The 25475-nt window shown below is 39.0% G+C and overlaps 1 protein-coding gene across 3 annotated transcripts in view; it reads right to left on the bottom strand.

Annotated features, from left to right (window-relative positions):
- The window catches only part of LOC136705393 (kinase non-catalytic C-lobe domain-containing protein 1), a 62252-nt gene that overhangs the window by 2891 nt on the left and 33886 nt on the right, over positions 1-25475 (bottom strand). Inside the window, exons 14-30 of one of the 3 annotated variants that reach the window (XM_066678924.1) lie at positions 23375-23988; positions 22681-22819; positions 20866-21206; positions 18174-18508; positions 17937-17969; positions 17230-17323; positions 16690-16787; positions 13605-13801; positions 12288-12398; positions 12018-12165; positions 10798-10974; positions 9012-9227; positions 8585-8667; positions 5297-5450; positions 4721-4843; positions 3904-3963; positions 1540-1697 (exon numbers count right to left, since the gene is read on the bottom strand). In XM_066678924.1, coding sequence (XP_066535021.1) covers positions 1540-1697; positions 3904-3963; positions 4721-4843; positions 5297-5450; positions 8585-8667; positions 9012-9227; positions 10798-10974; positions 12018-12165; positions 12288-12398; positions 13605-13801; positions 16690-16787; positions 17230-17323; positions 17937-17969; positions 18174-18508; positions 20866-21206; positions 22681-22819; positions 23375-23988 — 3081 coding nt within the window. Of the gene's footprint in view, positions 1-1539; positions 1698-3878; positions 3964-4720; positions 4844-5296; positions 5451-8584; positions 8668-9011; positions 9228-10797; positions 10975-12017; positions 12166-12287; positions 12399-13604; positions 13802-16689; positions 16788-17229; positions 17324-17936; positions 17970-18173; positions 18509-20865; positions 21207-22680; positions 22820-23374; positions 23989-25475 lie in introns of those variants that run through there. The other 2 variants (XM_066678926.1, XM_066678925.1) reach the window with 2 other exon arrangements.

The raw sequence follows: 25475 nt of genomic DNA, 5'->3' as shown, positions 1-25475 counted from the left end.
AACAACACCCAACCCCTCGGGTACCTGGCACAAACCCATAGCCCCAAGCACACCGTCACCACGGATACACCATCTGGCTTCACACACTCCATATACGCGTGGTGTACACAATCACATGCACACCCAGGATGCAGGAACCCGAATGGACATGACAGCATGTGCTGCCACCAGCTGTGTCATTACCGCTCGCACCGACTCTCCATGACCTCTGATCCATGCAGATGTCTGCCAATGTGTGTGTGTATCATGAGGTGTAATTCTCAGAAAAAAACCTGGCAGTGTTTGCTGCAATGACAATTGCTTGAAGCTGTTGTTCGGTAGAACTGCTATAGACCTCTGAAGTCTGAGGTCATTCCGTAGTCAGCAGTCGTATTGGGAACTTTGCATCTATGGAGATATCTCTAGAAAAAAGTTAACCATATTGTTGGGGAAAAATTCAGGGCTGTCCTGAATGCCATTTTTAGGGCTTAGGAGCTGTGGCTGTAATATCTGGTGAATATTCAAATTTCCCAGGGAGTGGGGGGTGATCGTTCCCAATCTCCAGGTAGCACTGTGGCTCACATCGCTGCTTCAATCGCTATAAACCATGCATACAGTGTGCCATTAAGAGCTCAGATTATACAGCAGTTAACCAGAGCTTCACTGAAGTGGGCTGTTTTAGTGTAATTGGCTGTTTTAGGCCATTCATACCTATTTATTCATTCATTCATTATCTGTAACCGCTTATGCAGTTCAGGGTCGCAGTGGGTCCAGAGCCTACCTGGAGGAGGCACAAGTTCTTCACAGGGCAACACAGACACACACACACCTACGGACACTTTTGTGTCACCAATCCACCTACCAACGTGTGTTTTTGGACTGTGGGAGGGAACCCCACCACCTGGAGGAAACCAACGCAGACACAGGGAGAACACACCAAACTCCTCACAGACAGTCACCTGGAGCAGGACTCAAACCTCCACCTCAAGGTCCCTGGAGCTGTGTGACTGCGACACGTACTTGCTGCGCCACCGTGCCGCCCCAACACTATCCATAGGTGTATATTTTCCTTCTGATATAAATGGACAGTCTGAATTAGGATGTTGTAAATAAATGTGAAGAGTACATGTGTTGCATTGGCGTGTCTGCATCAATCTGCAATTACACCAACAAACCACTAGGTGGTTTGAATCTCAAACATATTCCTCAAACCTATGTAGCATGTAGTTGGTGTAGTATTAGTTTGTAGTAGTAGTAATAACAACACATGGTTTGCAACTACACAGGACACATGTTTTATATGGCGTAGATTCAACACAGAAGCATAAGTTGGTCTTAATACTTCTGCACACAGAACTGACATCACAAAACAGGCAATTGCCAAAATCACCCAAATACAGTCTAACAAGCAAATGTGGTAGTAAAGTTGCTTTGTTGTTTCGAGATAAAGAAGGAGTATGTGGTGCTGTTACATAACAGGTTTGAAGATCAGTTCTGGAGTTGCAGTACCATTTTACAATGTGTTTGAACTTGACAATGAATGACATCACTGTGACTGACCTTAGCTTAGGCCACTTGTATGCTCCACTGGTCAGAGTGAAAGCTCCTATCTCTTGCTGCTGTACGTGCATGGCCAGAGTGTGTGCGTCTGGTAGAGTTGGCTGCCCTCTTCCCCTCTCTCCCTCCATCAGACACAGGCTGTCGCTCTTCAGAAACACCTGCAATCAGGCGGATGATATCTGGTGTCTCAGGAAGAATAAATCCAGTTGTAACTCAGCATTCCTAATGCAGCTTTACTGCTTATAAAATACAGCCCCATGTCCAAGTTGAGAAAATGTATAAAATGTAAATAAAAACAAGAATCTTTGATTTGTTAATTCTCTTAAACTTTATTTAAAGGAACTCTAGGCAGTATTTTTTACCTTAAAATTCCAGCTTCAGGATCACTGGGATGCTCAAATGAGTTGTAATTGGGAGAACTACTCGGGGCTTAGCACTAGCACTGTCTATGTAGGAAACCACACTCCTGTCCCTTGATTTTAAATCAGTGCTATTAAAGCGAATTCCACTCTGCAACTGTAGGAGGAGCCCAGGAGCAGAAATACCAAATCCTACCTAGCGTTACTTTAATCCCAGACATCAGAGGAATTATTTGAAAATTGCTCATGCTATTGACATAAAAACCAATTGCTACATCGCTAACATATATCTGGTGAAAAGCCTCTTCAGTAGCTTAAAGGAACATTAGGTACGATTTGTTATTTTTGCTCCTGGGCTCCCCCTATATTTGCAGAGTGTAATTCACTTTTACAGCACTGTCCTGAAATCAAGGGGGTTTCCTACCCTCCTTCAAATGTTACATAGTGCAATTTCTGCAGTGCTTAGCCCAGAGTAGCAACAGCAGAGGCTCTATTCTCCCTATTACAGCTTAGTGAAGCACCAAAATGACTTTGAAGGTGTAATTTTAAGATAAAAATACTGTGTAGTGTTGCTTTAACGGATAAATGTTCAAAGGAATTATTTTTTCCTTTTTTTCCTAATTGTGTGATTGACCAACTTGATTGTATTTTGTTAACATAATTTAATTTTGGATTTTCCTGGGGCAGAGGCATGTTTCCCACAGTGATACATCACCTTTCCTTTTAATTACACCTTTCAATCTTTTGGGAACTGAACATATAAATAGTTGCACATTTTCAAGTGTAATTCTTGTTCATTTTTACTTGGTACAATACTTCAGCTGCTCAACAGTCTGTGGTCAGTGTTGTCTGATTCTTCTCTTTATGATGCACCACAGGAGACAGATCTGTTCTGCAGGTACCCAATCCCAGCATACATGATGGTCCCTTTAATGTGTAGTCATCCGACCACAGCCCAGTTCCACCATCTTTTGGACACTCTGAGATGTGCCTGGGTCTTGAGAACCCTGCAGTGTTTCTGCACTGAATTCACATATGGCTTTCTCCTTGTCTAACACAGTCAGGTGGCATTTCTCGAGGCAGTGGAGCACTGTATAAATTTACAACATTGTTTTGAAGTACCCCCATGCTCATGTTGCACTATTTATTACAGCAGCATTGTGGCTTCTTTTGCATTTCTGTCTGAGGGCTCAAAGGACATCCACATTAAAATGTTTTCTGGTCTTGCCCCACACGCAGATTTCTGTAGATTTCCTGAACCTATTCACGGTACTATGTAAGGTAGATAATGAAAGAAATCTTTGCAACCTTCCACTGAAAAACCTTTTTGAATAGTTCTAAATGTGTCTCACGATCTTTGGCACAAAGTAGTGAGCACCAAACCCTTATTAGGTCCAAAATCAGAGCCTTTGTTGGATCCTCCTTTTCAGTATCAGGTCCAAACTACACTTTTCACCAGAGACACAAAACAGTATGTGCTACGTTATTCCAGTTTCTTGCCGCTGCATTGCTTCTACAAACTTTCTCCAAGCGTTCTCCCATAGGAAATGACTGGTCGCTTGTCGCTCTGTTGCCTGCTAGTGTGAACTCACGGTTATAGTGGAAAGTTTCAAAACATTGTAATGCATTCATTCATTCATTTATTCATTGTCTGTAACCGCTTATCCAATTCAGGGTCGCGGTGGGCCAGTCTAGTCGCCAATCCACCTTCCAACGTGTGTTTTTGGACTGTGGGAGGAAACCGGAGCACCCAGAGGAAACCCACGCGAACACAGGGAGAACACACCAACACCTCACAGACAGTCACCCGGAGCAGGACTTGAACCCACAACCTCCAGGACCCTGGAGCTAATTGTAATTTTGTTACCCAAGTATAAATGTTCAAGTGAAATAATGAATAACAGGATTTTTTCACTGTGTTTTACAAAATGCCAGAATTTTCTAAAAATTGTTAGGTTAACAATACTATAGCTGATATACCTTTTCAAGGCTCTCTCTTTCATACCTGTACAGCTCTAAGCTCCTCAAGAACCTCCAGCATCTTAGCAGACAGCTGTTTCCAAGCCTGTAAAAGATTTCACATTATTTCCACAGGGAGATTCTAGCTTATAAGCAATTTAAATGTAAGCTGAGCCAAATCATTTCTGTTAAAGCATGTGTGTATGTCCCATTTGACAAGAATAAAACAGATAATATCCTTCACAGTAACTGAATATTGAGGTGCAGTCTATCTGCGGTGCAGTGGTAACATGCATATTAACTGTGCAAAGTTTGTGGACACTTGCTCTTCTAACATTTCTAACATCTAACTTCTGGAACGAAGGGTATTAAGAGTCAGCATGTTCCCTTTCACTGCAGTAACAGCTTGTACTCGTCTAGGAAGGCTTGTTGGATGCTGGATCATTTCTGTGATGATTTAATCATTTGATAACTAGTGAAATCAGGCACTGATCCTGAATTATTAGCTCCTGATCACCAATGCCACATCTCCTCAAATCATCTTAAAGGTAGTGGATGGTCCTCTATCACATCAAAGGACCAAGCTACACATACTCTACACAGTCATGCTCCGAGGCAGCTGTCCCATTTGGTTTCATTCTTCCCTATGGAGCTTATATAAGCTGAGTGTAAAAAAATGGGTGCACCTTAAAGTAGCTGAATGCACTAATTGTAGGAGATGTCTTCAAAATATTAGATATATAATGTGAAACATTGTAACAATGCTGCATTAACAATTACATATTTTTAAGCCAGAAGTTGGTGCCAATTTTTTAAACTATTCCTACTGAAAACAAATACAGATAGATTGATTTCTGTCATACCGGTAACTGTTTTACAATCACATGTTCCAGTCCTGTGAGGATCTGCATGGCCGTAGCAAAGTTTCTCGTCTCGTAACAGTGTTTAGCGATCAAGAGAAACTTGCCGATTAAAGATGTCTGAACCTAAAAGAAGACAGAGAACAGTAGGTAGCAGTGAAATAATTTATGTCAGTTTCTGAGGAGAGAGACAGAAAACAACTGAGCAAGCTAAAAAACAAACCCCTCTTTTTGATCATTATGGGTTTTCTAATATAAGTTTCTTTTTATTTAATTTTATTTATTTATGTATTTTTCTACTTCTAAACATACCATATATGTTTTATATATATTTTATTCTCTACACTTCTACTTTAAGAAGTATGACACAAACAACTATTTATATTAGAACATGGAACAGTGCCTTAATAAGAAGTAACATTATTATATATACTGCTTTAATGCATTCTCAGGTAAAAGTTTGTTTTATCTGTTTTGAAACCAAAAAAATAAAAACATGTTTTTTGAACATTTATTTAAATAAAACAAGGCACAAATACACAACTATCACTGGTGCATTTATAAAATCTGAAGTATTACCTTCACAGAGTCAGTGATGACGATTTCAGCAGAGACCCAGTTAGTGACACACTCCGCATACTGGATGAGACGCAGAAGGTGACCACCCTGTGCTGATTCCTCGCCCACAAACAGACTACTGCCCTCTAGTGGCGGGGCATCTGTATGCACACATCTGACCAACATGGACATTGTGGAAGTCAAGATATGATAGAACAGAATAAAATCACTAAAGGTTCAGAATGTATCTGTCTGTCACTAACCAGTACATAAAACAGCTTGTATCAACCATTCCGCCTCAAACCAAAAAATTACTACACATTTTCTAACAGATTCTATTAGTTAAATACACAAAAAAACCCAGATGTAGTTCATTTAAATATTAAGAACCCTCTCCAGCATGAAACTGTTGGTGCATTGTACCTGTAAACACTGCTGGCTTGACATGAAAAACCAGAGTTCAATTCCACGCCTGGGTGAGCACACCTTGCTAAAACAATAAGCCTGTTCTTGGCCATTTGCCTGCCTCTGAAACCTGATTAGATTTGAAAGTCGATTTGAATAAGAGTGTAATAGATAACAAACTGGATCGTCTAAAAACGTTTAGTTTCACAATCTAACACAGATATTGTGGTGCTGACAGGTTAAAAAATCGGATTAAAACAGTGTGTGATTAATTCAATAGAAGCACTAATTTATTACTGATTACTATCTGTACCAAATTGACAGGAAAGTAGATGATGGGGCATGGCTATTTAAATTTCATATCTTTTTCCAAGTAAAATATCTCTTAATGGATTATTTGAAAAATGTCCACAGAATGTAATAATTGTATGGAAGCTGGGCTTTATATGCCTCCTCTTTCTGATGCTATTGGTGCCATAGTTGAATTTTATCTCCATACATTGACTCAGAAACACAGACCCTATGTGACTATACCATTAAATTATTATAAAAATGTAGGATTCACCTGAAGAAATATGCTGGAATCTCACTCTCAAATGACAGAACCAGCATGACCGAACTGACACCGATTAACCATAACATTATGACTACCCACTTGTTTCTACACTTTGTCCATTCTCTCAGCTCCACTGACCCTACAGGAGGACTTTGTTATTCTCTGATTATAAACTGAAGTCTATCTTTTGCTCTGCATACTAGGTTGGCATTGTTTCACTCTGTTCTTCAATGTTCATGAACCCATTACCAATGAGTAATGTGGTAATGCAAACAGTGAAAAAAATCCTACAGAATACAAACAACAGTCATTTTGTTTTCCTCAAAGATACCATTCCACCTTAATAGATAGTCAAGGCTTCTGAACGTAAACAAACCAGCGAGAACAGCATTTCCCCACAGTCCGTGTAACTTTTATCAATTCAATTTCCTGATCATTTGAGACTAAAATTAAATATTGGAACCTGGGTTTAAAACTTCCATTTTTTCATTTTTTTAATATGTGGTATAGTAAGAAAATGAATAGAATTTTCCAGTTTTTAAATTTTTCATTTCTGCTCCTCAAAATCAGAATTTCAGACTCTGTTCCATTTTCTCATTTTCCTCTTTACTGCCATCTTGTAATGAAAGTGATAGGACTGTACCATCACAGTGGGGGACACATGCTCTGAACGTAAACTATAGATACTTAGACCACCAATTTTACACTAAACAGCAGGTAAGGTCTTCAACTTGTTAAGGGTCGATATTACACATAGACACACTTTGCAGCAGTGTTAGCATTTACTCGACCATTGCGGTCAAACCATCTACACTTCATGGAAATGCAGTCATGCCATGTAGGCTTCTCTGGGTGCAAAAAAACTGGACTCCTAACTTTAACTGCACATTATTTACTGAGTTTTAATCACAAAATCAAACCTTTCTTGTCGAAAAAAGTGTTTTAACCCTTAAACCAGAGAGCAACCCTCATAACCTGAATGAAATGCAATGTTCCAAATATTAAGAAGTAAAATAAAATAGTTTATGTGTATTGTACAAATGCTGACACTGCTGCTGTGTGTCTGAGTACGAAGAAATAATTTGCTGTTTGGTGGGCAGTGTGTGGTGCAGAGAGGTACAGCTGGTTGGTCTCCCCCGCTGTAATGGTACAGTCCTATCACTTTCATTACAAGACAATAAAGGGGAAAATGAGAACATAGAATAAAGTGTTGTTTATTTTAAATTTTTCTGAAATTCTGATTTTGAGAAGCACAAATAAAAAAAATTAAAATATGAATAATGAAGGAAAACAATTATTTTCTTAAAACACTAAAAGAAAATGATTTAGCCTCAAATGATCAGGAAATTGAACTGACAAATGTTACAATGACCCCCACAATCACAGACATGCCTTTTAAAAAGGGACAAAGGTCACAGAAGCAACACTACTTTTGAATCTGGATTTTGGTTATGAATATACAGATATGTACTCTTGAATCTGTAGACTCTGTAAACCACTCTGTTACCCGTACAATGCATATCACTGCATACTGTTTTAAAAGATCTGTCAATCATTTCTGGTTGTGCGTCGAGAGACACTTCGCCTCTTTTTTATCTACAAAACCATATATATATATATATATATATATATGTCATCCAACATCACAAAAATCCCCAATGTCAATTCATTTTAATTGTAAATAAATGCAATTTATCAGATTCGATTACCCTTCAGGTGCCAAGAGTTTTTAACTAGGAAAATCTGCTTTTGCTCTGGATCTCATTACAAGAAATTGGAAAGCTTTGATCACTGATGTCACAAGATTAATTTAAACTTCTTGTCTCTAACCTTCAGAAATCAGAACATTAACCACCATCATCAGACAGGGAAAAGGTTAGGTTTATTTTGAAGTATTATTATTATTATTATTATTATTATAAATCTATATATATCTACATACTGTTTATGTTTCGTCAGTCACTGATATCCCCTACATTTTAAATGGTCACCTCTATGTTTAAATAAAGTTGAGTGACTGACTACATGACTGATACAGTCTGTACATAACCCCTCAGCTGCAACAAAAGCATAGAAAACTATTAAATAGTTTAACTGTTTCAAAATAATAAAGATAGCTTAGAAAGTGGTCAGGTGACAAATAAAACTAAACCAACATAAAAATGTACAATAGGGGCCTTCTGAATAAGAACGTTTTTTTTACGAAAACATTTTTAATTACAATCAAATTTTGAATACAGTCTACTTGATCTATACATTTTGGGTTTCAAATAAATTAAAAACCATATATGGACCTAATAAATAACCTAATAAATAATCTGGGCACAACTCAGAATGTGAGAACTCACTTGGAGATGTTTACTGTTTTTTCTCGTACTCCCTGTGCTCTGGAGTTCAGGAAATGGACGGGGTGACAACCTTGAAAAAGTTCCTGAATTGAGGAGAAAAATAACAGATGGGGAGAGCTGAGCACAGCTGCTGTTGAGTCAAAACACACTTGTCTGACATACGAGTAGCTGATTATTTCCGTGACTGTGTATGGTTAAACTGAAAGAGTGGGGAAATAAGGACGGTGGAGGTGCTTTGTCTCCCTCTAGAGAAAGTATTAGACAATGCCATGTATTGTATTTAAAATGATTGACTATTATGCATTTAAAAGCAGAAGGAAATGGATATATAGACTACACCTAAGGCTGCAAATGAATGAAAAACGAGGGAACGCCAACACACTCTGACATTAACCTGAGAAAGAGAAAGGAGAGGGACATGATTTACCTGCTGAAGAAGCGTGAGCTGCTGGGCTGTCTGCAGAGGTGTGTTCTCTGTCTCACTGAAAGCTACTCTGTCTTCACTCCTCAGACACGAGCTGGTCATCTGGCTGACCAGTGAGCTATAGCAGGGTCTGGGGAGTGCTGCGGCGATGGAGTACACCTTCTCTTTAGGCTGATTTGCCTGAGGCTCCACCACACGGGAAATACGCCACTGGAAGCTCTATGTATAACACATAAACAGTTAAAATTATTCATGCTCATGGTGGATTTTGATTTATAATAAAAAAAAATATGGTAAATATATCTGTGTTCAAACAACAGGTTTCTTGTGGCTGTAAATTACATATAAATATTTGGTAATACATGGTGCTAAAGATGGTAATTATGTATAATTTGAACTATATTTTAAAAACATTTTTTACCAAAATGCTAAGTACAAAATTATTTATAACAATAACAAAGCTTTAATTTGTCCCAGCAGCTGTTAAATGGTTCTTGTTATTGTTAAAAAGATTTTCAATGTTCCTTTAGAATTTTGCAATAAAATCCAAGTCTTTGGAAGAAAGCTTACTTGCCATGACTGTGGATTTTATTTCCTTTCATAAAATTGCCATTTAATTGTCCCCAAAATTAAAGATACGTTCCAAACAACTCCATTTTCTTTTCATTCAAATGAATAAAATTGATAACCAAAACGTTCTTTTTTGTTTACTGGATTATTCATTCATTCATTCATTAATTCATTGTCTGTAACCACTTATCTAAATCAGGGTCGCAGTGTGTCACTGGGCACAAAGAGGGATCACACCCTGGAGGAGGCGCCAGTCCTTCACAGGGCGACACACACTCACACCTATGGACCCTTTTGAGTCTCCAATCCACCTACCAACGTGTGTTTTTGGACCTTGAGAGGAAACCGGAGACCCCACAGGAAACCCACACAAATGGCAGAAGGTGTCCGGTTCGGTAGTCTCAGGATCCCATGTCTGCTTTTTGCAGATGATGTGGTCTTGTTGGCTTCAACGAGCCGGGACATCCAGCTCTTGCTGGACCAGTTTGCAGCCGAGTGTAAAGCGGCAGGGATAAGAATCAGCACCTCCCAATCTGAGACCATGGTACTCAGCCGGAAAAGAGTGGAGTGCTCTCTCCAGGTGGGAAGTGAGCTCCTGCCTCTAGTGGAGGAGTTGAAGTATCTCAGGATCTTGTTCACAACTGAGGGAGCGGAAGATTGACAGGCGGATTGCTGCAGCATCAGCAGTAATGCAGACTCTGTACCGGTCCACTGTGGTGAAGAGTGAGCTGAGCAGAAAAGCAAAGCTCTCGATTTACCGTTCAATCTACGTCCCAACCCTCACCTATGGTCACGAGCTTTGGGTAGTGACCGAAAGAACGAGATTGTGGGTACCAGCGGCTGAAATTAGTTTTCTCCACGGGGTGCCTGGACTCTCCCTTAGACATAAGGTTAGGAGTTTGAACATCCGAGAGAGACTCGGAGTGGAGCCTCTGCTCCTCCACATCAAGAGGAGCCAGATGAGTGACTACAATTGTAGTAAGAGGAAAATTGGACAAATCTTGTTTTTTTAGCATCCAATTTCCTTTCATGAGGGTGTTTACCTCAAAGGTTAAGGACATTTCAAAAGATATTTTAAGATAAAAATGTGGTACTGTGATTATTCATTTGACGAATAGCTCCTCTATCAAAGAGCACTTTACTGAATTCAAAGTCGTTAGTTCAAATGCTCACAAAGGGGTTCGCCTGAGGAAAATCAGGCCAAATCCATCATGCTGACCTTCTTGACACCTTCTTCAGTTTTCCCCCCTAATGAGGAAACTGACTGGACATCACCATCCTCCCAACTGCTCATTGGACTCCCGCTAAGACATGGTGTCCCACTGCTTTGCTTGTTTTTGGAGGAGCTTTGTAGCAACAGGATTAGATTCTCTCCTCGACTGTCTACAGGAGCCACCTGAGAATAAATTCGCAAATGAAAATCTAATTAAAAAAGTCACTAGTTTTAAGAAGAATTTCCTTTTAGTTCAGGGTGACATGGACCACAAATAAAAGGAAGAAATCATCCAGATATGCTGATATTCTACAATACTATACTGAACCGTCACTGAATTAGGAACTCTCACACTCATTTTCCATTTTTATCAGCTCCACTGACCATATAGGAGCACTTTGTAGTTCTACAACCACAGACTGTAGTCCATCTTTTTCTCTGCATACTTTCTTACCCCTATTTCACCCTGTTCTTCAATGGTCAGGATCATTCTCAGCGCTGCAGTGACACTGATGTGGTGGAGGTGTGTTAATGTGTGTTGCACTGGTATGAGTGATCAGACACAGCACATCCCGTTTTTGATAATATCCAAGTCCGGACAAATAAGAAAATGGCTGCATTCTCATGCCAGTCCAGTAGGGGGCCATAGTACCTGTTACTGAGAGACCTCAAAACACCATGATGCATGAGAGAAACACAGTGGTTTAATCTCAAATCACTCCATACTCCCTGTGCAGTGTAATATGCAATGAAATTACTGATTCTATATCTTAATAGCGCATTATATGTTTTTAATACAGCATTATTTATACTTATTTATATGTGGGAATCTAGCTGCATGCATAAAAAATGTAATTTAGTGACTTATGTACTTCACTATACAGGGAATAAGGAGCTATTTGCGTTTCAGCCAGACACAGGAATGCAGAAAAAAACTCAGTTTTTAAATTAAAAAAATGATACGTATTGACGGGGCCTGAGAATGATCCACCACCCAAATCATACCTGCTCGGTGGTGGTCCTGTGTGACCCCGACTATTGAAGAGCAGGGTGAAATGGGGATAAGAAAATGTGTAGAGAAGCAGGTTTCTTTAAGGACAGAACTATAAAGTGCTCCTATACGGTCATTGGAGCTGATAAAAAGAACAATGTCGATACGAGGTAAGTGTTCTAGATCCAGTTATTGTTCAATGTAATATTATTTAATCAGGACAAATTTTACTCACTTCAGATGTGAGGAAGTGGTCAAGAGTTTGTTGAAGTCGGGACTTGGATGTCACGTCCACCACCTGGCAATTTCCAATCCAGCACTCCAAGAGGTCCAGGGTGCGATGGTACACTTTTGCGCTGTTTGATGAGGGGTCATCATTTCCACTGAGGAGCCAAGAACATGGATCAGTGTTTCATAATTCACAGTAGAACAGTTAAAATTTAACAGCACAAATCCTGAATAAATTTAAATAATAAGAACTTGTCATGCAAGTGATGATGGTTACCCCACTGAGCTGGTAAATTTGTCCATTAAAAACCGCAGAAATTCCTCTGGAGTACAGAAGTAGCGATATGTGTAGAGGAACTGCTGGATGTATCCCTCCAAATGAGCATTTCTGTCATATGATGAACAAAAAGAACTTTTAGCTTATCTTCATAAGCACAGAGTTTGATCTTAACACAGCACGTTATATTGTTATTAATGAATATCAGCAGCGTAACAGATCACAAACCTCACGGTTTGGATTGGAGTCACAGATGTTTATTGAATCACCAAGAAAAAAAGGAGATGCACAACTGTAAATTTAGTTTTCAGTACAGAAGTATTGCAGTGAGTGTCAATGAAGAGACTGAAATGAGCATAACTCAAAATGCATCTAGACACTCCATAAACAGGTTGATGCTACAGCATTTTGTTTGACTGCTTCGTGTGTAATAGTGACTTTTATTTTGAAGCAGTCTGAATGTGCAACAGGTGGCACGGTGGTGCAGCAGGTAGGGGTCGCAGTCACACAGCTCCAGGGGCCTGGAGGTTGTGGGTTCGATTCCCGCTCCGGGTGACTGTCTGTGAGGAGTTGGTGTGTTCTCCCCATGTCCGCGTGGGTTTCCTCCGGGTGCTCCGGTTTCCTCCCACAGTTCAAAAACACACGTTGGTAGGTGGATTGGCGACTCAAAAAAGTGAGTGTGTGAGTGAATGTGTGAGTGTGTGTTGCCCTGTGAAGGACTGGTGCCCCCTCCAGGGTGTATTCCCGCCTTGCGCCCAATGATTCCAGGTAGGCTCTGGACCCACCTCGACCCTGAACTGGATAAGCAGTTACAGATAATGAATGAATGAATGAATGTGAAACAGCACTTGTGAGGAATAACTGTAAAATAACAAAAGAAAATTAAATGGAGCAATCGCTCCTCTCAAAGATTTTCTCCTGTTTACATTCAACCCTTGTCCTTGTGTTTTATCCACAAAATGCTCTGTTCAGAGGACACACGGCTGGTCAGTCTGTAAATGTTTTCACTGCAACACTGAGTCGAGATTTAGCAAGTTATTACTGTAAAAAGTACCAGCAACAAAAAAAAAAATGTATTCCACACTGTTCTGGTTAAAGGTTGGTAGTTAATTAATCCGTGGTTCACATGTTTACTGAACAGGTCATAGATAATCTGTGATCTATTACACCACTAATTAATATAAAAAAATCCTGGATCAAACACTCTGTTAATAAATTAATGCAGCACTGACACAAACAACCATGACCCAATCTCATTCCCCTACACTATAACACTATCACAACACTATCACTGCTTATAACAATCTCCTACCCTACCTGGCATAAAGATAAGCCATAAGGCCTTTGGGTGTGCCAGCCACTAGGGGGCAGCAGCCTTTTCTTCTGCGATGTTCACAGACCAAATTCAGCACAGCTTGATCTTCAGAGGGCCTCAGGTCAAGAGCAGATTTGCCAGAAGCAGCCAACGAGGAAAGTAGAGAGGGGGGCAACCCCCACTGTTCCACAGACAACACCTGATGACCAGAGAAACAATGACCAATATTAACATGTAGTGCATTACACAGTCCCCAGGCAAGGCTCTTTTAATTCCTAGAAAAAAAAAAGAAGACGACTCGTCCTCTTTAGAGCCATTTAAGTTTAAAAGTCTTGCTCTAAGGCCTGTTCACTACATTGATCTAATTGTATCTCAGTAAATATGTGTCCATTTTCAAAACCAAGATGAAAAGGGTCTTGGAATAAAAGGATGATATTGTACTGTGTTTTTCCGTTCATGGAACTACAACTTTGAGGCTAAAAGATCACGAGGGCTTTTCCTATAATGAATCAATGCAGCAAACGCTTGTTTGACCTCTCGTTATTATGAAATATTATTATTTCACTTTGAATCCAAACACTTTAAATGCATAACATTTTCTATGAAACAGCATTCATAAATCAGTATGACAGGTAAGAGCCTATGTAAATATTTAGTCTTAAATTCACATTAAAGCCACACTGTGTAACTTCTGGGTATTTAAAGATGCTTCAGACCTCTTCCCCTTTGGAAACCGTTGGAAGACTTTATTAAAGTGAACTCAACACTGGTCAGATGATGTATGTGAATTACATCATCTTTAGTAATTACTATTTTCATCACAACACTTTTAACCTCGCATTTAACACTAATAATGTATACAGCAACTTGAAACACTTCATTTAATGGGACATATTCTAGCTCTTTTGCTCAGTTAATACAGTTCTCTGGGGTCTTAATAAAGAATGCTTTGGCCAAAATACCACAAAGTTCAAACAAAGTAGCAGCATTCTCTCCCTGTCCTTTTAGAACGACTGGTTTCAGATCCCGTTCCTTTAAATAAGAATGAGCCACAGCTCAGTTCCGCATGAGAGTCCAGGAGTGACGAGTGAGAAGCACAAGCTCTGTTTTTTTCTTAGACATTTTCACTTAATTCTCTTTGTTGTTTTTGCCATTTTTAATCAGTATACACATTTCTCCGTACACATACTGTTTGTTTTATTCCATGAAACTCATCTGTGTGCTCTCACATAAATAAGATAATCCTTTATTAGTCCCACACTGGGGAGATTCAAAGTGTTACAGCAGCAAAGGGACAGTAAAGTACTCAGTAATAAAAGGAGGTGACAAAGAATAGAAATCACTATAAACATAAATAATGGAATATAAAAATATAATAAAAAAGAAAGAAATATCACAAAAATCTCTATAGGGTATTTACTTCATTTACTTAACTAAATTAACATGAATATTCAACATGGTATATTACACATTGGTAGATAGATTGGAATATTGCACATTAAATTGTACAAAATGCGAGCTCTGTGATTGGAGAGACTCAGATAAGGAGTTAGGACAATTATTAAGTGCCTGCACTGTACGTAAGACATTGCAACATCAGAACAACTAGTTTAACCCATGTTTTAAACTAAAAGAAGCAATACTGATACTCACTTGGAATACACTATATGGACAAAAGTATATGGACACCTCCTAATCACTGAATTCAGGTGTTTCATAATCAAGCACCTTGCCATGCAGTTTGCCTTTTAAAACCATTGTGAAATGAGTAAGCACTGTAGGATGGTGTAAAAGCTTACTCATTTCAAGAACTGTACTGTAATAGGATGCCACCAGAGCAACATGTTTCTGAAATACTGTCCCTCCTAGATATTCCACAATGAGCTGTGAATGGTGCTACTGAAAAGTGAAAGCCTTTAGGATCCATGTAAAGTTAGTGACATCACTGATAGCTGAGGTGCACAGTGTGTAAAAGTTGCAAACGTCCTGCTAACAAACTAACTGCAAAAAATCCAAACCTCCTCTGCCAATGACATCAGCACAAGTGTGGCTGGAGGGCATAGATTTCCATGGCAGAGCAGCTGCATTCAAGACTTACATCACCGAGCACAATGCTAAGTGTTGGATGTATTTGTGTAAAGCATGACACCACTGGATTTTGGAGCAGTGGGAACATTCTGTGAAGCAACAGATCACACTTCATTATCTGTCAGCCTAATGGACAAGACTAATCTCTCTGACTGCCAGGAGTACTATACCTGTCCGACAGCACTGTTTCAAATTTGGGGTGATTTTTCAAGGCTTGGTTAGGCCCCTTCATTCAAAAATAAAGAAATCCCATTTGACTGTGCCCCTGTGCACAAAGCAAGGTTCATAAAGGTATGACTGGGTGAGTTTGGTGTGGAAGAATTTGACACAGAGAGTCCTGACATCAACCCACCAAACACCTATGGGTTAAAGTAGAATGGAGATTTTGAGGCAGGCCTTTCATTTAAAAGCAGTGTCTGACCTCACAAATGCTCTTCTTAATACATGGGCAAATAATCCCTTAGAAATTCTTCATGGGCAAAAGCCTTCTCAGAACAATGGAATCTGTTACAACTCCAAAGGGGGGACTCATTCTGTATTAACGCCTATTAATGTATTAATGTATAAAGCCTATTAAACGCCTGGCTTGCTCACTTGAGGGTTTTACATTTGTCCTTACATTTCATGTCAAATCTTGTCTTACTGGAATTCTGTGAAGCTGCTTTGTGACAACATCAGTTGTGAAAAGCGCTATATAAATAAATTTGATTTGATTTGATTTGATTTGATTAATGTAGAACAGGATATGATAAAATCTCCTGCAGATGTAACGTCTAATTATCTCACTACATTCATTTAGATAAAAGTCCATATGGTGGAGGTGTTATATTAGCTTCTTACTGAATACGCAAAAGCAAGACAGTGTAATTTCAGTGTAATCAAGTTGCCTAACCCAGCCAGATAACTGTAGTAGCATTTTAAATTAGGATTAATATAAACAATTGAGTCTTAAACCATGATGAACATTAAACAAGGATATACACTTTGAGTCATACACACCTGCAGATATTTTCTTACACAATCTAGGAATTCTACTTTGGTCTGCAATTCCTCAAACTGCATTTTCACTTTGGGCAGCATACCCTTAACCTCAGAGCCTAAAACAGAAGAAGACACAAGCAGCAAACATAGGAATTTTGGTTGCTTTTGTCAGTAAAGAGTAGCAAAATTTAAGGTGATGAAGTTAAATATTTTGTTTGCTTGTTATCAAAGTGAAAATAAGTACATATCCTCTCAGAAAAGACAATTAAACTTTATCTAATAAAAAATTATAATTTGCAGAAATCTATGTATTAAAAGACTTATTTACTGCGCTGAATTAATAGACTAATAAAAATATATATACATTTTATTAATATTTTTATTAAATTACACCACTAAAAGGTAAAATGTGTGTATAATGTGTACAAAAACTGGTTAAATATATTCAGTATCTCAATATGAACTTATTTCCTATTAGAAAATAATCATGTAATCTGACAAGTCTTATTCAAACTTCAAATACAAGAGAATTTAATTAAATGTTTATATACACTACACCTTTATTTTTTCTTTCTTGGTGAATTAGCTTGTGGTAGAAATTTCTGGTCTTCTTAAGATTTCTGCTCTCGATGATCAGCTGTTGTTGAAGTTCCTGCAGGAGTTATGACATCAAAGACAATATCTCATTCCATATGGCTTACCACACTGAATCTAAGAATACAGAGGTAAACATGAAACTCAGAGATCCAAAGTGATCCTGACATAATAATCATGTTTTACATTTACACCACCAAAGAAATCTAATAAAAGGGCAGCTAAAGACTACCTCCAGCCAAGAGTTTTCTTATATTCCTAGAAAACTTTGAGAACAGGTCTGAGAGTGTTCACGAGCCCAGAGATTCTATTGGACACTGGTGTGACTGCATCCCTATGGTAACAGGCATCAATGGCTAGTGCTTTGAAGTAATGGAGCTCAGTTGTAGCTTCTGTTCTCCCGTAGAGTTCCTACTGTCTGACCGGTCAGCCATTTATACTCTGCTCCGTAATCATCAAAGCACTCAAAGTAAACTAGCTCCATCAAATTCTATCATAAATAAAAATGCTCACTGTCTGAATTATCAGTTACCAAGAAAATATCTAGTAAAATCAAACTGCACATAGATAATAAAATAAATAAAGTAAAATATATAAATAAAAACAACAATGAAAGAAGGGAATCGCATATGCTGGAGTTAGCTTGCTGTGTTTTATTAAATAAAACCTACCTGGTTAAATTCTGTGTTTAAGAAAGGTGGCTCCTTATAGAACAGTTAGCATTAAGCAAACATTGAAAATAAAGATTAGGACAAATTCAGGACAGAAGACAATGTCAGACAATTCCACAAAATTCAAACATATCACATTTAACTCAAGAAACATATTAACAAAAAACACACAGTAATACACACATAAAAACACTCAGCTGAGACTCTTTAGACAGAAAAACTGTGGTGATTCTCTACCTGTGATTTGTCTTCCAGACTTGGGGAGTCACTGTGGTTGCCCAGTTTGCAACCATATTCCACAACTTCCTGGCTGAAGCAGTCCTCTCCATACAGTGCCAGGGCCCATGCTGGGCTGAAGGAGGGCCCATGAAGGCCCGAGCAGGACGACAGAGGCCTGTCAGAGATGAAAGAGCCAGAGTCGTCCATTTCTGTGTCTGACCAGTCATGGGCGAGCTGGCTTTCTACACTCTCCTCCAGTTCACAGCTCTGGCACAGCGTCCCTGTCACATTCACATCAGCTCCCTCTGCTGGTGCACTGCTGCCCTCCATCTTCAAATGAGATCCACTCACCTCTGAAACATACAATAATGGAATAATTAAAGCTGAGGTAGCAATTCATTAGAAATTATCAATTATTTTACTAATATCTGTGATGCTGTGACAACTGAAATGGGAATCCAATTTGAAAGGGAAATATATTAGAAATAAACAGGGATTATCATTTTTTTGTTGTTTTCTTTGTTTTATGAGTAACATTACAGACAAGAGAACTTTCTACACCTTTTCATTACACTACACAACATCCTGCTCCATTCATAAATAAAACACATTAAAATCTCAGAAGCAGAATGTAAACAGTAAAAGAAAAACATGGTAAACATAACTTTAAAGGCTTGTGACCATCCTTGCTATCCCAGATTACATCAAGCATTAACATGTGTAATCCATGCTGATGAATTTTATATTTTAAATGTATTGTGGTTGGAATATATATATATATATATATATATATATATATATATATATATATATATATATATATATATAAAATAGTGCATTGAATGATGTCATTACAAGAAAAATGTATATTATTATATTACTCTAACCCTGCTGCTAAGCATGTTGAAGAGAACTCTAAACCGTTTATTTGTGTATTCCTTAGGGCTGGACAATATGGCCAAAATTTATACCACAATATATTTCTTAACGTGAAATGGTTGATACGATATAATTCAAATATCATTATGAACAAAATAAAAACTACAGAAAAACGGATAAGAACAAAGAAGACACCTGATGTAACAACCTCGCGGTTTTGTCCTAATATTATTAAAACAACTTTATTACTAAAACAAATTTAAAATTAAAAGTGTAATGAACTGACTGCAATGCAGGGTTTCCCATAGAAAATCGGTTCACATGTTCTTGTTTGTGACCGGGGGGTTGGTGGACAACAGGGCAACAACCTTGTAACAGCCCCCATTGCTCAAGAAACTAATCGAGTCATCGTACGGTCTAAAAATCCACCAATATTTCGTGAATTATTTGCTCTTTGTGGTATTTGGACGCTTTGAGGAACTTTCACGATGGTTTGAATGTAGAGCCGACTCATTGAATGAATCGGTTCACAAATCGAGTGAAAATTCAAAACATTGTTGGAGCATGGGCTGCACATGCTCTGATGTCATGACATCATGCTATAGTGATATTGAATTGGTGTCCAGCCCTAGTACTAGTACTCGTAAACTCACTTATAACAAGTAAGTGTTAAATAAGCTACTATTAATAAATAGATTTTCATGCATAGTTCTTCTATCGAATGTGAATTGTTGGCTTATTGATAATGTCTTCTCAGAACAACATATTATTTTTGCTGTTAAAATAAAATACAAAAGTTTACACAAGGCGTGACTATCTAAGCATCTGCCTTTTTATCTGGAGATTGAATGTTCGATCCCTGGTGATGACTTATCCATCCATGGTAAAGACTCCAATAGAGGACTACAGCTCTCTTGGGGCTTTTAAAAAGGCCCTTCCTCTCCCACATCACTCATGTAGGCGTTATTTGGCATACCGGAATTAATTGATTTGTGTTCTCTTCCAAGCATGTTGAGCTGTCCACTGACAATGTGCTTGAAGGAAGCTTGTGCTATCCTACACTCTTCTAGCTTGGTGATTGATCGTGTGCAATTTGGGAAATGATTAAACTGGGGAGAAATTACATAACTATTACATAACACGAAAAACTACATATATATAGAGAGAGTTTATGCAGTTTTTGCACCATGTGCAATATTACAATGTAAATAAATGAGTAGAAATATGGAAAGATATCAAAATTCAGGACTTTCGATCAATATTATTTCTGTCAAAACAACGTACTTTTTATTTAAATGGGTTTTTCTTTAAAAAGATTTTTGTTCTGCCTGGGTTTCTGGAGAGAATCTTTTGTCATGGTTTTTAATATCACATACGTCAAACAGAAAAAATAGCTTAAAGTAAACCCATTTTTACAAAATGTTAATGCAGTCTTTTACAAAAAAAAAAACTGTATACTACAAGTAATCTAACCAAACAACAGCAGTAACTAATCTTCTATTGATAGAGTTTGGGATGGTGTTTGTCTATGTTTGCAGTGAGAGGAGTGTTTTATCTATTCGAAGTAAACAATGAAAAAAAAAGAACAAGTTCACTCTCTTGAGTGCTTGGTTCCCCAGCAACTCTAAGTCTGACAGAAGCATCAAGCCCTCTCTGCATGTGCCTGGCAGTGCTGAAAACACTTCAGTCCATGCAGCAGGATATTCCCCATACAATCCAAATTTCTCTGATGCAAACACAGTCCAACTAAATGACCACTCAGTGGCCATGTGAAAGATTTCCTATTTAAATCCTAATGGATGTATAAACGCTCACTGTTGGCCAGTCCTACCTGTGCTGTCATGACGAGGCTTGTTTTGAATTAGCTGATGAGTCCCGTCCAACAACCCTGCGTTTCTACTCTCTAAGACTAGGGTATTTCCTTCTCCACCTCCTTCTTCTGGCTTTCGGTGTCCTTGTGTGCCCTCTAGCTTTTTATGCTTATGTTCTATAGTGGTTTCTGTAAGTCCTTTCTCCTCTGAAGGGCCTAAACTGGCAGCATGGCACACGTTTGCATTGTGGTCAAACTGAATGTGTTGTCCCCTCTCTTCTTCTGCCTCATGCCTTCTGGCATTCAGGAGTGATGTCAGTGCCCTTTCCTCAAGCTTTGATGGGGGCTGTTTACTAGGCGTGCTGAAAGAGAGAAAGACAACGAGACAAAATACAGCCAGAAATGAAGAAACAATCAAGAGATAAACAAGTAAATCTTATATGTTCCAAAGAGAGAATTTTGTCAAAATGCTGACAAAAGAAAACAGCTATGGAAATGTCAAAGCAGCTTGTTCTAGGCACTGTGAAAAAGCAACATCAGGCAAACACCATGATGGAGGCTGAAAAGAGAGATTATTACATTGTTCATGTGAGAATATAAGAAAACAAATAAAGACCTACAACTAAACTGCACTTTGTTTTGACACCCTCTTGTCAACAAGCTTTGCCATGAAGCAAGCTGATTGACAGCAGTATTAGTATATTATTAGGAGCCATGTTAGGACCAATATTTTTTTAAGTTTAGGATTAGAGAAAATCCTAAAGAGCATCTTTAAATCATCAGAATAAAGTTTAAACTAATAATAATAATAATACTCACATTTACAGCCTCCAGCACTAACAACAAAAAGCGATTAGCTTTCAAAACAGTGCAAAACAACAGGGGTCCAATCAATAGCACCAACTAGCCTACCAGACCAAGTCCTTTTGGAGTCCTTCCTAAATACCTGGCCAACCATTGACATCAGTGTGCAGCTGCTGTGAAAAAGCAGCTCATGTCCAGAGCAGTGACTCTCTCTCCTACAGCCCGTCATCCAAGCCCTCCCCCTGCACAGACAAGGGCTTGAGAGCCATGTGATCCGTTCTGGAGAAAGAGCTTATTGTGACGCTCTGAACTCCACAGCTACACAGCCTCCTTGCATCTCTCCTTGACTCATGTGACCCCTCCTGATTCACATGCAAGAGCCACTTTCTGAAACGAGGTGTTGGAGCATTGGCACCGTGTGTATGACTTTCTCCCTTATGTGTACACATCTGGCTCCACCAAGGGCCCCCTTAGTCTCTCCAAGCGGCCACTGGAAGAAGCCCAAGGGTCTCCTTGAGAGCCCTACAAGCCGGGCCCTTCCCAACGGGTTGTTACCATAGGGACGGATCAGCGTGTGGAAGGGCTTTTTGAAATGCTGCTTTTTATGAATGCTGATGATGAGTAGAGTAGGGGTGTGCGTGGTAGGTTGGGTGGGGTTGTTTCTTAAGCATCTATTGTCAATGTCTCATTGGAAGCACATTAAAATTCAAAGCCGATGACCATTTTAGACATAGGCTTAGAACACTTCCGAAACAAACTGAACCTGCTGACGCCGGGTGCTGTCCTACTTCCCTCTGGCATACATCTGTAGGTGTGTCTAATTATATTTCAAACCCAATATTTAGTCTATGCATAGACTTAATTTATAAAATAATAGCTTTAAATTTATGGTCTCTTAGCCAAATAATAATCTTCCATGCAATATTACCTTTAATAGATAAATGCCTGAAGCAGCTGATTTGCAAATTTTGCAGTGCCATGGTTCCCTGCAGCCTGAACACAGCACTGAATACAGATTTGAGAGATACTCACAGGGAAGAGGGGCTGTGGTTCACCAAGCAGTGTAGCAATCCCAGCAGGTCTGTGTCCCAGTGGAGATTGCTGAACTTCTCCACTATAGCGCTGCAAAAGGTCTCAAATTGCAGGCTCTTCAAAGAAAGGATGTACTCTCCTACAAATACAAAGGATGAGAATTAAAGCAGCAAGAGTCACGAAGGAAACATTAAAGTGAAGTCTCTTATCAGCCTTTTGTTTCCCAATTATCCGAAATCCAATAAGAAGAACTCCAAAAGCTCAAATTACACCGCTGAGAGCTATTTGTTGATTGTATGGTCTTAATGCTTTTAAGTAACTGGGTAGATGTTATTTAATTAAGAATACACAGTACAAAATGTTAAAGAATAACACCTAGTTTCTAAAAGCCTAACGTTATGTTTTATACAATGCATTTTCACAGAAAACACAGGAGAACATCGCCTTTTTAATGTTCCTTTCGTACAAAGGCAGACTGTTCAGCTATTAAACAAAATATCTTTTGTGTCTTATCTGTGATTTCTTTATTTGCTATGAAATAAAAAAGCGGGACGAACATTCTCTTAGTGTGGAGATTCCATAATTATTGCCAGGAGGAGTAGGTCTGGAAAATTAGACTCTGAAATAGACAGTTCTCAGTATTAATGTGCTGTTTACAGTAGAGAAGCTACTGAAAATCAAAGGGATCAATTACCCATGGCTAGCTCCTCCACTCCATTCTCCAGATAGCCATCAAAGGCAAACTCTTCTCTAATCAAGCTAATGATCTGCTGCAGTATGAGGCTTCTTTCGCCTGTGAGGCATGTTCCATGGGCGTCTGTGCTCTCTGAGGAAGCCGTGTTACATGGCAAGGTCCCGCTTTTGTTTCTGAAGCAAGAGGATGTGACATGGTGTTCAGATTCCCCATTCTGGGTGACACACTCCTCGTTTATGTCCGTCTCTGAACCTGCATCAAGAGACACGTTATGGTCCAGGCCCGTGATTGGATGAGAAACAGCTATCTGGACAGGGAACAGGGTCAAGCGTCCTGTCTGAGGGTCCTGCTGGAGTAGGTAGTTGTTGTAAACACCAGTAGCAGTAGTGCTTGATAAAATGGAGCCATTTGGAACAGAATGGTTGTTTGTTTCTCCACTGTCTCTCTGATGTGTAGGGTAAAGTCCAGATGACTGAACAGTAGAGCAGTAGTCTGGTATTGGAAGAGTTCTATCCTCTTTCTCTTGGTTGTGTTCTTTCTGCTCCAATAACTCCTCAGGGAGAGGTGTTTCCAAAGCTATGTCCTCACTGGTAATTTCATTTTCACTGGTGATGCTTTCAGACAGAAGGCAGACAAGAGTAAAGCAATTTAAGGTTGCCATGATTATTAGTACTTGAGTACTCTAGTGATTATTTAGACCAGTGGTTCTCAAACTTTTTAGACCAAGTACCACTTATTGTCAAATCAAAGCTCCCAAGTACCACCTATCAATCCTATGAATGTCTTGGCATTACAAATAATTAGGCTTACACTGTATGTTTTAAACGCAAATATACATATACAAGAACCTATATAATTCTAAGGAAATAAGCATGAGCAGCTCTCAGCACTTGTATCAGTAGGTGAAGGAGGCACAGCGCTGTTAAACAGTGTTTAGGATTCTAAAGATGCAAAGATCGCCACATCGTTTTCCTTCAGTTAAGTATTCTCTCTGTTTATGCCTCTAGATTTAGTTCTTTTGGGCTTAGGAGTATTTCACTATGTTGGCCTCGATTTGTTTTTCTCATTTCCACTTTTTGCAATAAAGTCCTAATTGTCACTGGCCTTTGCTTTACGTTCAGTAAGAAGCTGAAACTGGGCTTTCTTTATATGGATCTTGCAAAATACTGGGAGATTGCATTCCCTTCCTGGAAAAACAAAGGCATGGGAACGCTGCTCAGCCCTTCTCTTACAGACTACTGAACTACCGTTTATTCGTAAACTATGTTGTGAGGTTTTTTGTTTTTTTGCATAAAGATTTAAATTAAAGCTTAATTCTGAAAACTGTGAAAAATTATCTGTAAGCGCTTATCCAGTTCAGGGTCGCGGTGGGTCCAGAGCCTACCTGGAATCATTGGGCACAAGGCAGGAATACACCCTGGAGGGGGCGCCAGTCCTACACAGGGCAACACACACACTCACTCACACCTACGGACACTTTTGAGTCGCCAATCCATCTACCAACATATGTTTTTGGACTGTGAGAGGAAACCGGAGCACCCAGAAGAACACACCAACTCCTCACAGACAGTCACCTGGAGCAGGACTTGAAACCACAACCTCTAGGTCCCTGGAGCTGTGTGACTGCGACACTACTTGCTGCACCACCGTGCCGCCCCAAAGTATTATGTAGCTTACACATAAACATTTTTCAGTTTCAGATTTTCAGTTAATAATGAATTCTTTAGTCAAGTAGTAATTATTTCAAGGTCACACCACAACTTGCTGCTTCATGTACCACAGTTTGAGAACCACTGATTTAGACAGTTATTCAAAGATGTTTATTTTTTAATCCAATTTTTAAAATACAAATTTTAAAACACCTGAATAAAGATAAGCTACAGAGTCTCAAGAAAATAAACTGGACAGTCACTGGATTAGGAACACCTATTTGTGTCTACACTCAGTGTCCATTTTATGAGCTCCACTGACCATAGATGAGACCCTTGTATTTCTGCAATTACAAACTGTAATCCATCTGTTTCTCTGCATACTTTCTCATGCCCATTTCACCCTGCTCGTCAATGGTCAAAACCCAAACAGGGCCACCATAGTGCAGTAA

This window comes from Hoplias malabaricus, chromosome 8 (assembly GCF_029633855.1).
Source record: "Hoplias malabaricus isolate fHopMal1 chromosome 8, fHopMal1.hap1, whole genome shotgun sequence".
Taxonomy (NCBI): domain Eukaryota; kingdom Metazoa; phylum Chordata; class Actinopteri; order Characiformes; family Erythrinidae; genus Hoplias; species Hoplias malabaricus.
The sequence above is the reverse complement of the archived record's forward strand: the minus strand, read 5'-3'. Positions and strand labels throughout refer to the sequence as shown.